The following is an 18,167-nucleotide window of genomic DNA, read 5'->3' as shown; positions in this document are numbered from 1 at the left end:
AACATGACCAATGGGAGGATATTTCTAATTTAAAATTAAAAAAGAAAATGATTTTGATTAATAGATAATGATAAAGATAATTAGTTTGAAAGATAGTGATAGATTTTAAAGATGATATGGGATTTTAAAATTTGATCTCAAACTTATCACAAGTTTGATGCCTACTCCTCCTTTTCAGCACTAATTAATATCCCCCTTTGTATCACTTGCTGTGTTCCACCCTGCAATTGAAACAAATCAAACAAAATGTCAGTGTCTTTGGAAGCTCTAACGATGTCTAATGCAAATTATCTAGACTGTAACATTGATTCTGTAGCGTGGGAGAGCAATGATGAAGATGGAATGCCACCGCATTTACTAGCCGAAACCTATAACAAGAATGATGGCTATTTTCATTTTTGTTCCTCTAATTTCTTCTCAAATGTCTGCAACAGATTCAAAATCATATGTACAGGGACGCTTCAGACCTATAGGAATGTTGATGATGGAAGCAATTAGAAGGCTTGTCATGGTGGTGAAAATGGTTACGTTAAAGAGGTAGAGGAGCAAAGGAGTATTCACTAATATTAACTTGTCATGGGCTTTTTTTTTTTTTTCTCGTTGTTTTAGTTTCTAAGCTTTTGGAGATGGTCTGTTAGAGGTTGGTGATGGTTTAATAACAACAGACCCTCATCATTCAATTATTACATGGCTGGCGAAATACACGTGTCATATACGGTAATATATATATATATATATATATATATATATATATATATATATATATATATATAATTTTTAATTAAAAAAATTTTAATATTATTATTTAAAATATTAAAATTTTAAAATGTTAATAATAAATATTAATTAAATAAATTAATAATTACTCTCAAATTAATAAACTTAATAGACATAAATTTTTTTTAAAAGGTTATAAATTATTCCTCATATATAATAATAACAAAAAAATTATTTGAAAATAATAAAAATAAATAAAATAAAATTAAAGTAAATTAAAATTTATTAAATGCATAAAAAGAAGAAAAAAAATTTTAAATATTAATTTTTTTTTAAAATAAATATGAATTTTAATTTTACTGTAATTAATTTTTTAAATTAAAAATTAGAAATATAATAATAATAACATGTGAAAATTATGTTTAGTAATTATATTATATCTGTTTAAAAAATAAAGAAAATATTTAATGTTAACTTTTTTTCTTTTAAAAAATTAAAAATTAATGGATAAGCATTATCTTTAATAATTTGACATATTTAAAAAAAATTAATCATTAATTTCTCATAAAAATTCAAATATGCTTGATTCTAATTTAAAGCATATATTTTTAAGAAAATTAAACTTTTAGTTGTAGTAATAATTGAATAATTATTATAATATTAATTGAATTTTAAATTTAAATATCTTGAGTTGTCAAATCATTAGTAATTAAATAATAAATTTAATTACAGTAAATGTGTTCAAAAATATTTCAATTTTCTTTAAAATAATTGCCATTGACTTTTTAAATTAAAAAGTATTAAACTTGTAATGAATGATAATTATATTTAGTAATCAATATTTTTTCTATTATTTAAATTTGGAATATCAAAATAATTAAGAATTGTATTTAAAAATAAAATTATATAATAATTATATATTATAACTGTTGTTGAAGAAATATAGAAAAATTATTATTAATAAATTTAATTAAAAATTACTATTTACTATAAATGTGACAAATTTAAAATTCTATCTTTTTTTGAATTTGTTTTATAAAATCTGAACGACTTCTTTATAAGAAAGTGAGTATGGAATATACATAAATTAGTATATGTGTATTCATTAAATATAATTAATAAATTAATATAATTAACTCTTAATTTTTCTTGTCTCTAATTAAATTAAATTTTTCTAGACATTTATAATGATGATGATAATAATAATAATAACAATAATAATAATAATAATAACTACTTATTATAATTATTAAAATATAATAATTATATAATTTATAACTTATATATACATAATTATGAAATTAATAACTTAATCATAATTTATAAAAATTTTATCATTAATTAATTTTTTTTAAATAATAATAGAATAATATAACATAACATGATTAATATTAATTAAATTAATAATATTAATTATTTATTAATATAGAATAAAAAAATATCAAAAAAATAATGAAATTGAATATTAATATAAATTTATTGTTTACCATAACTATGAAAATAAATTTTTATTTCATTTCGTTTTTCCACAATTCATTTTATATAGCATTCAATATATAATTAAAAATATGTCTTTATTAAATGAATACTAAAATAAGATAAATAAAAATAAAATAACATTAAAATAAATTAAAAATTATTAAATATATAAAAGAGAGAGAGAAATAAAGTAAAGTATTTAACTCCATGTAACTACTTTCATAGCATAATTTTATATATTTTTTTTAATTTTAAAATATATATAATTCATAAATTTTTATAATTAATTGAAATAATTAAAAATTTAATATATCTAATATTTTTAATTAGTTAACCATAAAAATTGTGATAATAATGGTAATAGTAAAAATAATTAATAGTAATAATAATGGTAATAATTAATTACATTAATTAATATAATTATTAAATATAACCTTTATATATATATATATATATATATATATATATATATATAAAATAAAGAGTTTTCCCTATATTTAATTAAATTGGGGTTTCTATATAATAATAAAAATAGCTACTTATTATAATATTAAAATAATAACTAAGTAAATAGTTTGTAACTTATATACACATAATTAGGAAATTAATAACTTTATCATAATTTTAAAAAATTATATCATTAATTAATTTTTATAAATGATAATAAAACAATATAAAATAATTAATATTAACCAAAGTAATAATATTAATTATTTATTAATATAATATAAAAAATATAAAATAAATGAAAATTGAATATTGATATAAATTTTCTATTTGCCATAACTATTAAAATAAATTTTTATTTCATTTTATTTTTTTCATAATATATATATATATATATATCATTTAATATATAATTAAAAATATATCATTTAATATTTAATTAAAAATATTTAGAAAATATAAATAAAATTTAATATTGACCTTTCATTTTTTTTTAAATTAAAGATTAATTACCTTTAAAATTTCAATCATTAATTTCTCACAAAAATTCAAATATTTCCTGATTCTTGATTTTAATTTAAAGTATATATTTTAAAAAAAATTAAACTTAATGAAAATTTTTATCATTAATTTAAAAAAAAAATTAAATATCTTCTAATTTTAATTTTAAACAGATATTTTAAAAGAAATTAAACCTAAATATAGTAATTAATAAATTTTTATTATTTAAATTTGGAATATCATATTAATTACGAATAAATATAGTAATTAATAAATTTTCATTATTTAAATTTGAAATATCATATTAATTACGAATTGTACTTAGAAAATTAAATTATATAATAATTATATATTACCACTATTTAGAAAATATAGATAAAATTTAATTTTGATCTTTTTTTAAAATAACCTTTAATAATTAGACACCTTTTAAAAAAAATTCAATTATTAATTTCTCACAAATATTCAAATATCTTTGATTCTTAGTTCTATTTTAGAACAGATATTTTAAAAAAAATTAAATTTAATTAAAACTATTTAAGAAATATAAATAAAATTTAATGTTGACCTTTATTTATTTATTTTTAAATTTAAGATATTTAAATTTATAAGTTATATAATAATTATATATTTTAACTCTTTAGAAAAATACTGAAAATATTAGGTCTTTAAGGCATAGTATTTTTTGTAGTTACTATTCTTTTCTTATTATCTTTCATTTTATTAGTGTTTTACTTTAAAATGATAATCCCCTTTGTGATTTTTTCTGGATTTTCACTTATTCTGCTACTCTTTATGGAAATTTTACTATGTTTTTTTTTTTTCATTTGACTTTGTTACACTCGGTTTTGTGCTCTGTTTCTTGTTGGGATTGTTAATTTTCTACTTAATTTTTCTAAAAAAAAATATTTCAACTTTATTTGTGCAAACCTTCCTTATTAAGAAAATTGTTTTTTGGGGCTTGTTCTTTTGCAAGAACATTATCATTTGAGGCAATTTTACTATTTTTTTTTTTCATTTGACTTGGTTACACTCGATTTTGTGCTCTGTTTCTTGTTGGAATTATTGATTTTCTACTTAATTTCTCTAAAAAAAAATATTTCAACTTTATTTTTGGAAACCTTTCTTATTAAGAAAATTGTTTTTTGGGGCTTGTTCTTTTGCAAGAACATTATCATTTGATTCTAATACCAGTTAAACAAAAACTATATTTATTTACTTTTTTATTTATTTTTAATACTATGAGAGATATGTTTTATTTGTTGAGGTGAATCTTATGATGGATATTCCTAGTATTTGATTTATAAATTTGATATTGTAGTTCTGATCTAATAATATGTTTGTGGTACAACCTCCAAATGAAGACACATGGTCTAGAGTGACTTTTTTACCTCACTTAAAGTCTGAAGAATCATTACAATTCACAAATGATAAAATTTGGACCACAAATGATAAAATTTGGACCACAAATAATAGAATATTATTCCCTTAATTTATTGTACTAAATAAATTAAATTTTAATATTGATAAAAAAGAAAATATGTGTATTTAGGCATATTGAAGATTCTTTTTATATGTATTTAAACAGTAAAAAGTTAAATTTAGATTATAACTTAAAAATTAAATAAAGGTGTCACGACCCAACCTATGGGGGGGACTCTCTACTAGGACTGGACCTAAAGCCCCCCCGGCCCGTAGTAAGCCCAATTGGGGAGCTCGCCACCTCCACATACTCATCAAAGATAAAATAAATAATCAAATAAACATTTCTAACACATAAAATATCCTCCCGTGGCACAGAAAATATTGAATCAATCATAATATATATGGGAGGATCTCTATCTGACTCTCTTAATTCCAACTGTACAACAAGAGAACTGAATGGACTTCCACTTAATAACCAAATCGGGGTCCAATGAAGAACTCAAGCCGTGTCTACCCCGAAGGACGGTACATATAATAATAGTGAAATTACAATTAAAATTAATATTTTACTCACAAACTTGACAAATCCTTTGTGTGGGCGCGGCGGATTATAATTGATCATTTTTGCGTTCGGTTTACCTTTGCCGATTTCTCGGGGGGCGCGAACGGTCGACGGCGGGGGGTAAAATACACCTGCGAAGTCGATGGGACCCATCAAAAAAGTGCGAAAAATTTTGAAATTTATATCCCCGCAAGGCGCTCACGTACTCGGCTTTTTTCGGAAATTCACGGTTTTTAGAAATCTATACGAAAATCAAAATGAGCTAAAACTTGATTCCAAATATATTTTTAGTTTTAAAAATCCTAAAATTTAAATAAAATTAAAATACCAAAAATGCTCATAAAATAATAAAATTTAAAATTTTGGGGTGTTACATTCTTCCCCTTACGTAAAAATTCGTCTTGAAGCCATTCCACCAATAGCTATTCTTCACATCATGGTACATTTTGGTGGAACACAGGTGGACAACATGTTGTATAGTGTAACTCACCACCTTCACCTTCTTGTCTTTTTATGATCTTCAAATCATGGGTAAATGTCATCTATGAATACAATGACAAAGACATCACCAAGAACTCATAATGACCATATCTCTCATTCTTGATTCTCAAGTGGCATTGATATCAATCCATCCCCAAAATTACATCAAAATCCATTCTTGGTAAAGGAACCAAGTCTGCCGGAGGATCTTTCCATCCACTACTCTTTGGGCTACGAAAAACCATATCTACATCTATGTTGTCACTAACCGCCACACAACGCATTGGAAAGCTCGATCCTCGTGAATCGATCGCCGCCATGCCGAAGCACCGGGATAACACCGGGACGCAGGAACATCATTCCCCATAACCCTCCATGCTTCTATCAGTCAAACTGCTCATTCTCGCTTGTCCATGCGGGGACCTCGTGCATGAAAGACCGATCTCGAATCTGGCGCCGCAGAAATCAACTAGGCAGTCAGGCCAAAATGGACTTATGACTCACCCGACCAGAAACACAAGAAATACTATCGATCAAACATGCTAATAATTTAGTTAATAGACCCAAATCAAATAAATATTTCAATTCTAAGATTTAACAAGTTTATACAAACATTAATAATAAAATATCCTCCTGTGGCCGGAAAATATTGGAGCGCTCGACAGAGTAAAATATCGATTTTAACCATAATCTCTATAACTATCTAAAACTAATGCACCCGTGGAGTGAAATGCAACATATAATTTCACATCATAACATCAAAAGGTAATTTATCAATCATAATATATATCTCGAACATATAATAATAGTGAAATTACAATTAAAATTAATATTTTACTCAATTACATTACAATTATTTAATACAAATGACTCAATACAATTCAAAAATACCATATTCACAACCCATATATCCACAACTCAATCTCATCACACAGCCCTCCGGGCCCATCAAATCAATCATCCATCACAATATGTAAAATTTTAATTTAGTCCTTATAATTGATCATTTTTGCAAAAACTACCCAAACAAGCTCTAAAAATTCTAAAACTTTGAATATTACTAGTCTATTGCAAAAGAATCATAATTTATTCATGTACCCTTCACAATCTCGAATTTCCGCGAGTAGATGATTTTAGACACAAGACCCGATCAATTTGGTGGCGGATCACGGATTTTTGTTGGAAGTCGAGGAGGGCCGACCCGACCGGATCATCCCGTCCTCGATTTGATTGGCCTGCTGAGATACAAAATTAAATTAATTTTTAAAAATCATCAAAGTTTATATTTTTGAAATCTAAAAAAATCCTAAAATTTAAATAAAATTAAAATACCAAAAATGCTCATAAAATAATAAAATTTAAAATTTTGGGGTGTTACAAAAGGAAAAAAATTACTATCAATAAAATTGACAAATGAGGTAAGGAAAAAAATTATTAGTAATAAATTCAATTTAATATAATTGACATATGTTGAAAGAAAAAAAAATATTGCTAAAATTCAATTTAATGTTATTTAAATATAATTATTTTAGAATTTTATGTGATCACAAAGATAAAATCTGTCTGTTTATATATATATATATATATATATATATATATATATATATATATATATATATATATGTCTATCAATAAAATTGACAAATGAGGTAAGGAAAAAAATTACTAGTAATAAATTTAATTTAATATAATTGACATATGTGGAAAGAAGAAAATATTGCTAGCAATAAATTCAATTTAATGTTATCACTTAGCACATGAGAAAATTTGACTACTTTAAATATTGATACGTGACATAAATATAATTATTTTGAAATTTTATGTGAGCACTAAGAGAAAATCTGTCTGTTATATATATATATATATATATATTAGTTGAGGTGAGGCCTCTTTCTTGGTTCAGCAACTTGTCCATGTTTGTAGATCTTGATCTATTGTATTTTCTTTGTTAATTTGTTGGTTTTGGATTCTTGTAATCCATACAAAGAATTTTCACACTGAAAATAAAACATGAAAAAGTAGCTGAAGCAGCATACAGCCAATGTACATGAAGTCCTGTCTGATGGGTTTTCAAAGTTATTGCTAGGAGAAAGTGCAAGATTGACAGAATTGCAAATCCCATTGATTAGCTTAAGAATTCAATCAAACAAAATCAAGAACAAGGATTGTAAAGTAATATAGCATAATCCAAAAGGAGAATTAGTGTATGGCTGGCAGTGGCCCATGGTGATTCTTTTGGGTAATGGGACAAAAGCCGACGAGACCATACAGCTTAAGACATACATGTCGATAATGGCTGCCAGGCCTCGTGGCCAGTAAAGCCTAACTTTGGTGAAGAATAATGGACCCAGACGGATTGACTTCCAAGTCCACTCAATCATCATTCAAATTCCTGCTCTTTATCTGCTCCCTTTTTGGCTTTACCAAAAACCTTTTTCATTTAAATTTTCTGCTCTGTGTTTATCTCCATTTATTATGTATCCATTTACCTTTTCCTTATCTAAAATACAATTTACTCTAATTACATGCTCAGTAGCTTCAGCCTGCAACTGTTCCCGTATTTTATTTGATGGAGGCAGCAGCTACCAATTATTAATTTGGACGCGTGCATGAACTATAGAGGAAAGAGCTGATGTCATTTATCTTAACAAATTCTTTTTTTTTATTTACTATTTTAGTTTCTGAAGTGAAACGATGCTTAACCAATTGTTCATCAACACATACTTGTCCAAATTTTTTTTTTTTTAAATAGTTTCTGGTTAGTTTGTTCTGGAAAAATGTCAAGGTGTTTCACTTTTAGCTTCACAGAAGCGATTAACTGGTTCCATAGGTCCACTTTCACCAAACTGGGTCTCCGATCCACCATCACGGACCTCGAAGATGGCACCGTAATGCACTTCTGGGTTCCCAACTCCCCATCTCACACCAAACCCAATCTCCTACTCATCCATGGCTTAGGCGCCAGTGCATTGTGGCAGTGGGGTGACGTTATCCGTCACTTCACCCCTTATTTCAACGTCTACGTCCCCGACTTAGTTTTCTTCGGCGAGTCGTTCACTACTCGGCCGGAGCGGACCGAGTCGTTCCAAGCACAATGCGTGATGCGGGTTATGGAGGCCAATTCGGTACATAAGCTGAGCTTGGTTGGGCTTAGCTATGGTGGATTTATTGGATACAGTATAGCGGCGCAGTACAAGGAGGCTGTGGAGAGGGTGGTGGTGTGTTGTTCTGGTATTTGTATGGAAGAGAAGGATTTGAGGGAAGGGGTTTTTAGAGTTTCGGATTTGGAGGAGGCTGCAAGTATTTTGGTGCCATTGAAACCAGATAAGCTGAGAGAGTTGGTGGGTTATACGTTTTTAAGGCCTCCTCCTGTGGGATTGATCCCCGATTGCTTCTTCATCGATTTCATTGACGTAAGTGCTTTAAGTAAATAAATTCTTCTATAATCGCGTCGTTTAGTTCTTTCGATTAAAGAGGATCTTAAGATTATTACTCTTTAAAAAATTACAAAACATGAAGATAGGGTTCTTGTATTTGGTTCTTCAAAGTTCAAACAAGCTAATCGTTCAATTTAACTAAATTATGGGCAGGCAATGTGCAGAGATTATGTGGAAGAGAAAAAAGAATTGATCCGAGCTATTCCTAAAGACAGAAAGCTTTCGAACATTCCCAAGATCACCCAGGTTCAACCCTTTTTGTTCAATTCTTTCTACCGAACCTGGGGGCATAGCTAAGATGAATTAACCAACTGCTTTCGTTTGTCCTGCAGCCAACGTTGATAGTCTGGGGCGAAAATGATCGAATTTTTCCACTGGAATTGGGTCACAGATTAAAAAGGTTAGTATTAGTCTCGAACACATGAACATACAAATGCGTTTTGTTTCCTGCAGAATTAGTTCTGAATTGGGTGGGTGTTAACTGCTCGACATTAGGCATTTGGGGGACAATGCCCATCTGGCAGTTATCAAGAATGCAGGGCACGCCTTCAATGTAGAGAAGCCAAAGGATTATATCAAGCTCTTGAAATCATTCCTAATTGATTTGCAACTTCCCCTAGAGACAGCCCAGCTTCAAATTTTTTAAAACGGCAACTATTCTACAGGTGATAGACAAGTTAAGTGGAGCTTCCTGAAAGCGGTCTAACTTCTATGGTAGACCAATAGGGGTCAGAACCAAAAAGAAGGACTTCACATTTTTATTTGGCGCCCCCATTATTGTTCATCTTTCGCCAGAAAGGCATTTCCCAATGACTTGGTAAATCGGATTACAAGCTTATCGTGGTCCTACCATGACACGTTGACACGTTTTCACAGTGCATCGTTTATGTACTTGATTTCCAATTAATCTGCAGCACTGTACCATGTAAAACATGATATACACGCATGTGCCGTCGTTTTCTATGATACAGACATTACTAATCCAGCATGCCATTCATAGTTTCATCATTGATCCAAGCCGACAGCAAATGACGATTAACAGAAAACCTGAGGCCATACCGCGCATAGGTGAGAACCCTGGCCTCGTCATAAGGTTCCGGGAAAATGCCCCCCTCACAACCGTCTTTCCCTTATATCAGCGTCCATGAATGTATTAGCCAAAATGAATTCCCAACCACAGGATCAGGGAAAGTTCACGATTATATTAGCCAAACTGAATTCCCAACCACAAGATTAGGGAAAGAGCAACACACCGAATGCTCTTAACTCTCCCAAGGCTTCGTTTTAAAAAAAAAAATTGCAAGAAAAGATTTGATCTGATTATCATACAATCATATTATTTTTGATACGATTTCTATTTTTTTAAGTTGAAAAAAATTAAGTTCTTTCACCCATTAAATTTTTAAACATGAGAATTAACCAAAAAAAAAAAATCAATTGAATTGAATTATTAGAAAATTCTAGTTTCCAAACAGGAGGTATGAGACCAAAACTTTTTTTAGTGAAAGGAACAAGAGACATGAAAGAAAAAATTTAAGTGAAAATGGCATACTTAAAACAGAAAGTAGATAGGCATACAGGAAGGGACCGACCTAACAAGTCGTTAAAGCTATGGATTTAAAAAGTATACCACAAATATGCAAGTAGCAAGTTCAATTATGTTCTAAAAGCAAAGAAGACAACCATAGTCTGGAAGCATCTGCTCAGAGCAAATACACACGAGACAAATGGTCACTCTAGCTCGTCTTTTCCTCTCCAATGAACCCAGTCTGAAAAAATCAATATCTTCTATCCCAACTACTTCTGCAAGATCAATGTTCATAAGTTGTCAATAAAGGAGAAAATAAGAAATATATTACCCAACCCCCCACAAAAGTAAACTAAATGACACTTGGAAAAACTCCCAACATGCTAAAGTCAAGTCAACCAACCAATAAAAACTTTTAACTTGACTAAACGTTTAGGTTTCATTTTGTATCAAAACCTAGGATTTTGTAATTCAATATTCAAATTCTAGATACATGTTATTATTATTATTATTATTATTATTATTATTATTATTACATCGCAAGGTAAGTAGTGAACTTGTGTTTAAACAACGCCAGAAAAGGGCATGTATATTCAAACAGATTCTTAACTCTCACCCATCTTAGTCTCTCCAATAGTCTGAATGCATATAATATTCACAAAGCTCAATTTTAGCTTACCTCAGCTTGAGGTTCATCACCTTTAGCTTGCTCGCCTGCCAAATTATGTTACATAAAAAGAAGCATCAGTTAGCCTTTTTTTAAGAAAACTGCGAACTAAGCATAGCAAAGTTTAGGTATGATCAGCAAGTACAATTTTCCTTATTTATAAGCTTCAAATTTCAAAAAAGATAATTTTCAAATCCTTAGTTCAAAGACACAAAGGAACAGTGCTTACCTCCCTCCTCTGGCAGATCTGAGGTCCACAAAGTGAGATTATCCCTCAGAAGCTGCATGATAAGGGTGCTGTCCTTGTAGGATTCTTCATTGAGGCTATCAAGTTCCGCTATTGCTTCATCAAATGCTTGTTTGGCCAGGTGGCAGGCCCTGCACAACACATGGTAGTTCAAAATGCGCTACAAATATTACATCTGCTACAGCAATAACTGTATTGAGAGTTCCATGTCTGGACAGGCCTAAACATGTAAAGAATAGTTGGTGCGTGTTGTGTGTGTGTGTGTGTGAGAGAGAGAGAGAGAGAGAGAGAGAGAGAGAAAGACCAGAGGGGATCCATATTAACCTTTCAGAGGAGTTCAAAATCTCATAATAGAAAACAGAAAAGTTCAGAGCCAGGCCAAGTCTGATTGGATGTGTAGGGGGTAGGTCCGAGGATGCAGTAGAGGTGGCAGCCTGCAGCATAAAGAATAGACACAGTAACCTTATTAAATGATCAATTACCTTCATATTTGATGTTTTAAAATGACAGCAAGATATAGAGGAAGAGAAAATCAACAGAAGAAGAATCGCAAACACCTCATAAGCCTTAAGGGACTGATCCGCAGCGTCTTTACGATCGTCACCAGCTTTAAACTCAGCCAAATAACGATAATAGTCTCCTTTCCTGTCCCAAAAAGAAAACAAAAGGATTTCACAAATGCATCAGAAGGGAATAGTGTAATATTGAAAATTACAAAATTAGAAATATACATCTACATGCAGATTCTGTTCCAGTAGACAGACTAGAAAGAATAAAATGCAGTCCATAACCAAATGTATGACAACAAACTCAAATAAAAAGCAGTGTGAATTAAAAGATCCCAAATATAATTTTTAGACCAAAATCCCCTTCATGTCCATGATTTTTACATCCATATGAATATCTATATTACAAAATTCCCACTGCTTTCAGATGCTTATTCTACATTTTTGGACTTTGGCACCATTGATACATTGCAAAGACCAAGCAATCTAAGTTAAAGCTACATTTTCTGACCTTCTATAGTTTATCCTTGTAAAATTTATAAGCCTATAAAGTCATTTCACCATCTTAAGATGCATTTCTCATCATTTCACAATAACTTGAGTGTCCAACCAACAAAGCGTAAATCTCACATCTTATAGTAAAAAACAGTTGATTCCCCTGAGGTGGAGGAGGGAAGAAGATGTTGATCAATCACAGATAATATGTCATTGCAGATCTTTGCAAGCTCATCTTCAACCCTTTGCCGATACTCCTTTATCCTCTTCACATTTTGTTCATTCCCCTTCGCCTCCTCCTTTTGTTCAATGGAAGACAATATCCGCCAAGATGCCCTTCTTGCTCCAATGACATTTTTGTACCCAACAGAAACCAGATTCCTCTCCTCCACTGTCAATTCTACATCCAACCTAGCAACTTTCTTCATTGCTTCAACCATCTCTACAATAAGTAAGCAAGAAAAAGAACAACATCAAGCTCAATGGCTATATGTTTTCATATTTATAATATTACATAAGAAAATAAATACGGGAAGCACGTACAAAAAGAAAGTAATTTTCAACTAAGTACTAACACAAGATTTGCCACTGAAATGCCCAAAAAATATGAAATCAGCCAATGAAAATATAGTATAGAGATAAAAACATATATGTTAAAGTAAGAAACATTCTATTCATTTGACATTTTGTGTAGACTCCGAGATATTTAAGGCTATGTCCAAAACTGATTAATCTCTATTAATTGCTTAACCCCACATCACTTTAGGTCTCACCCTCATCGTCTTTCTCCCACAATTTCAACATGCTCAAACTTTTGAGCTTCGTTATGATCTTACATGACTTGGTTAAGAAAATTTATAGTTCCATGCATAATCAATTTCTTAACTTAAGAAACAAAGAGTAAAAATAGAACTAAAAAAATCAACATAGGAAGCTCTCTCTTAATTCAGCCAAGCAGGAGGAAAAAAAAAAAAACCATTGACATTTCTTCCCCTTCTTGCGGCTCCTCAAACTTTTCATTTTACAAAACTGGCAAGTAGAACATAGGAATGCTGCAAACACAACAATAGAAGCACATGACAATTTTAGCTTTACTGGAATTCCAACAACTCATTTGTTCACTGCTCTTATTTGGTTGTCGCAGAAATGATATACAAACACTCAATGACTGTAATAGGCAAATTAAGCATTCGGAAACTATGTGAACCTGTAAAGCCATAAGGGTAAAAAACAGTGAAACACAACCAAATCAAGCACAGACCAACAACTACAGTCCGCTGAAACAGCATGAAGTACAAGTTAAATCATGTAGTAACTGGTAGCCTACTTTAATCTGATAATGACCAACGGTTAAGCCATAAAAGAGTAAAATAGACCAAACCCACTATTTGTCACTATAAGCCCATAAATCCGAGAATAACAATACGCAGAAATTTTCTCTTTCGTGCGTGAAATTTAACAAAGTGCATATCTTAACCCAGTCCGCAATTAGCAGAAACAGCCAAAAGAACAGAAAATGAGAGATCAAAAAAACAAAAGTCTCAACTACAGATTAGAAAAGAACCCAAAATTAGACATACCATCGTATCTCTCGGCTTGCTCTGCAAGCCTAGCCAAGTAAACCTGCTGCTCTCTCTCCTTCTCCATCCTCTTTTCTCTGTGTGTGCTCGAGTGAGATTTTTGCTTTGAGCGGTTTTAGGTGGCTGGGAACTGCTATGAGATGTTGCGGTACTTTGCGAATGAGCCGTTAGATTGAGTTGCGGAGTGGGATTGACCAACAAAAGTGATTTACGGAATTTAGGGGTTTGATGGGGAAATGGGGGCCGCTTGTTTTAGGGCTAGGAAGAATTTTTGACCGTTGGATGGGAAACTTAGGTGCGTATGGTCGGATTGACGTTGACCATAAAGACCGCTGACCGGCGGTATCATGGAAGGGGTAGATTGACGGATTAAGTGAATAGTGCCCATAAGTGACAGTGACGGTCGTTGCAAAAGTCATTGCAAAGAAAAAAAAATTTAAATGAATTAATTAAAATATATTAAAATTAATAAATAATTAAATTGTATTTATATAAATTATAAAATTTAAATAATTAAATTATTTAAAAAAAATTATAATCTTTAAAATAATATTATATTTAGGAAAAAACTTTTTCATTTATAAGGTCTATATTTTATTATTTTGTTTCTTTAATTTCTGTTTTTTTCTTTTACATTTTACAAATTGCTGAAATTATCTTTCTAAAAATTTAGTGTATAATACTTTCGATTCATAAAATAACAAACCAAGATTAAAACTATTTTTTTGTTAATTTTAAAATTCAATAATAATTTAATTTTAAAAAAAACTATGATATTTTTACATTTTAATGTCTAACGTAATTTTATTTATAATATTTTTTATTATCTAATAAACTTTATTTAGAACAAACACATTTTTAGTAAGAAATTGTAAATTAATTGTAATATCAAAATAATATTTATATTTATAATTTTTTTAATAAAATTATTTATCAAATATATTTAAAAATATGGTATTATATATATATATATAATATTTTTAAATAAATGTGTATTTAAATATATTGATATATTTTATTATTACTTTTATAAATATAAATAAAATGTAATAACTTGATAATAAATTAAATTCTATTAACATATGAAGTAATTATAATTAATATTAAATGAAAATGTCATAATGTTAAAATAAATAAAATTTCACATATAAAAAAAAACTAGATTATTGATCAATTTATATGGATTAAAGAATTTTAGAAAACACTTATAAAAACCAAAAGCTTGGAAGATCACGTCCATTGCTTGCTAGGCAAAGAAAAAAATATTTCACTATTTTTAATTAATAGATAAGTTATAGTCATTGAGTTTATTATAAAAAGTTTGTCACGACCCAACCTATGGGTCAGACCGGCACTAGGACCTGGGCCAGCCTAAAGCTCCCGAAGCCTGTAGTAAGCCTAACTATTCCTTAACCCAACTCTAAGGCCCATTTGGACTCAATTTCAAGAATTCAACCGGACAGAGTCCGGCCATAAAGTGAACCTTTCAACGGGGAGTTTTTGACTCACCCGACCTATAAACACAATATATATAATCAATTGGGGAGCTCAGCTCACCCTCCACATACTCAAATGTCATAAAAATAAATGGGAGCTCAGCTCTCTCATCCAGTCTAATAAACATGCATATAATAATAAGTTTACAGGCCCAACATGACAATTATATTACAGTCCCCAAAACAAATAAATATTTCTAACATATGCGGAAATTCTAGGAGTTAATAGAATTACACAAATATTAATAAACAACCTGCGAAGGAGAAAAGCAAGTTAACCACAACAATAATCTTCCTGTAGCCTGAAAAATAATGAACAGGAGTGAGCGTTCGACTCAAAGAGTAAAATATCAGTTTTAACCATAATCTCTATAATTATCTAAAGCTAATGCACCCTGTAGAGTGAAATACAACATCAGCAATATTTTCACATCATAACAGCAAAAAGGTAATTTGGAGCACTCACACACCCAGTAATGTCAAATTATAAATATATGGGAGCTGATCCCCTATACAGCTCTCTTTAATCCAACCTGTGCTAGCGAAGAACTCAAGCCGGACTTTCGCTTAACAAACCAAATCAGGGTCCCAGCGAAGAACTCAAGCCGTGTCTACCTCGAAGGACCGGGTCCCAGCAAAGATCTCAAGCTGTTTCTACCCGTCCTATCCATAGCCAACACCACATCACACGCACGCCAACGCACGCACACTGCTCCAAATTACCATAACAACATCCATGGCACTTTAACAGTTGTGAATGCAATATAAAACGTGCCTAGAGTTTAACTACATAGATATATACATATAAGTGATGCATGGGCATGCTTAAACATATAATAATATCGAAATTACAATTAAAATTAATATTTTACTCACAGACTTAATGATCCATTTGTGGGTGGCGGAGGAGGAAGGTCAGCCCTCACGACAATTATATTACAATTATTTAATACAATTGACTCAATATAAATCAAGAAAAGACCAAATACGCCCTAAGTCATATCGAAAATCCGACAGAGTCTCCCCTATACCTAGGACCTACCTAACCTGCAAAAAGGCTTAAAACACACTTCTATATCCACAAACCATATATCCACATCTCAATCTCATCACAAAGCCCCTCCTGGGCCCATCCAAATAGTCATCAATCACAATATGTAAAATTACAGTTTAGTCCTTATAATTAATCCTTTTTGCAAAAACTACCCAAATAAGCTCTAAAAATTCTAAAACTTTGCCCCGCGGTCCTTAGCAATATTACTAAGCTATTGCAAAAAGAATCATAATTTTCTGAGCTACCACGAATATTTTATAGATTTTTAATCCCATTTAAGCACTAGAAAATTATGAAAAAGCAAGGTTCGGGTTTATCTATGCCGATTCGAATCTTGGGAACACACTCGGGGCGTCTGACAACAGTGGGGTAGCCAAAATCTCGATCCAATTCCAAAACTTTTTCGGTAGCCAGTTTGTCTGGCCAGAAATTCACAGACTTGGACAACTGTCGAATTTCCGCGAATTAAAGGTACCTACACGAAGCCCACAATACGGGGGTTAGTATAAAATTTTTACGGAATTTTCTAAACTTATTTAATACTCGGAAAAACACTTTCGAATTTTCAAGGGACCCATCGAAAAACGGTGTCGGAAAATTTTGAAATTTATATTGCCGCAAAGCTCTCGACGAGTGGAGCGCTCTGGTACTCTCGGTTTCTTCATGGGGTTCACGGTTTGCGAGAAATCTAGCCCAAAAGTCGAAATGGGCTAAAACTTCTCGGACAAAAATTGGACAAACCGCTCGATGGATTTTGAGGTTCTTGGTGTCTATGGAAAGTTCTCGAGGTGTAGATGGTGTTTGACACAAGAACAGGCCCAATTGGTGGCCAGATCGGCCGGATTTTGGTCAGGAAGTCAAAACGGCGCGCGAGCGCAGAGGGAGCTTCGCGTGTCGTTTCTGGCCGCTTGGAAGGCCGACTGACGGTGGGGAGGTGTCGGGGTGGTGCGCCGGCGAAGTGGGGAGGTTGGGGAGGCGGCGGCCCAGCCTGGGGGTGAGGGAGGAGAGAGAAAATGGGAGAGAGAGGAGAAGAGGAAACGCGCGCGGGAAGAAAAAGAAGAAGAAAAAGGAGCTGGCCTGATTCGGCCGGTCCGGTTTGATTCGGCCGGTTCAATTTAGGGTACCCGAAATTGAATTTTTACTCTACCTTAGGACGAAAAACGAGGCTCAAAAATTATGAAAAAATTCTAGAAAACTCAGAAAAATTCATAGACTCCAAATATATTTTTAGTTTTGCCACGTGGTCTTTAAATTAATTTTTAAAAATCATCAAAGTTTTATATTTTTGAAAAATTTCAAATAATTTCCTAAAACTTAAATAAAATTAAAATATTAATATTACTTACAAAATAATAAATTTAAAAATTTGGAGTATTACATTCTTCCCCCCTTACAGAAAATTAGTCTTCGAATTTTACACAAGGTATAATAAAGTACAGAATTACACATTGAACAAATAAGGGTACTTGCTACGCATATCCCGCTTTGACTCCCAGGTGCACTCTTCCACTGACTGGCTCCTCCATAAAACCTTAACCATAGGGAT

At 30.9% G+C, this 18,167-nt stretch overlaps 2 protein-coding genes across 3 annotated transcripts; one reads left to right on the top strand and one right to left on the bottom strand.

The window, feature by feature from the left end:
- Positions 1–8,084: 8,084 nt before the first annotated feature.
- On the top strand, positions 8,085–10,029 carry LOC110638611 (uncharacterized). Of its 2 annotated transcripts, XM_021789221.2 has the most exons (4): positions 8,102–9,024; positions 9,202–9,294; positions 9,381–9,448; positions 9,544–10,029. In XM_021789221.2, the coding sequence occupies exons 1-4, from the start codon at positions 8,389–8,391 to the stop codon at positions 9,692–9,694; spliced, it is 948 nt and encodes a 315-aa protein (XP_021644913.2). In that variant the 5' UTR covers positions 8,102–8,388; the 3' UTR covers positions 9,695–10,029. The 2 variants fall into 2 exon arrangements, with proteins under 2 accessions (XP_057987006.1, XP_021644913.2); XM_058131023.1 differs by lacking the exon at positions 9,202–9,294 and having other exon boundaries at positions 8,085–9,024.
- A 539-nt stretch (positions 10,030–10,568) lies between these two features.
- Positions 10,569–14,272, bottom strand: LOC110638612 (14-3-3 protein 7). The gene is made up of 7 exons (XM_021789222.2): positions 14,072–14,272; positions 12,627–12,933; positions 12,048–12,135; positions 11,815–11,924; positions 11,473–11,621; positions 11,256–11,290; positions 10,569–10,851 (listed from the first exon to the last, which is right to left on the bottom strand). Exons 1-7 carry the CDS (start codon positions 14,136–14,138, stop codon positions 10,846–10,848), a joined length of 762 nt encoding a protein of 253 aa, XP_021644914.2. The 5' UTR covers positions 14,139–14,272; the 3' UTR covers positions 10,569–10,845.
- Between the last annotated feature and the right edge of the window lie 3,895 nt (positions 14,273–18,167).

Source organism: Hevea brasiliensis, chromosome 12 (assembly GCF_030052815.1).
Source record: "Hevea brasiliensis isolate MT/VB/25A 57/8 chromosome 12, ASM3005281v1, whole genome shotgun sequence".
Lineage (NCBI taxonomy): Eukaryota > Viridiplantae > Streptophyta > Magnoliopsida > Malpighiales > Euphorbiaceae > Hevea > Hevea brasiliensis.
The sequence above is the reverse complement of the archived record's forward strand: the minus strand, read 5'-3'. Positions and strand labels throughout refer to the sequence as shown.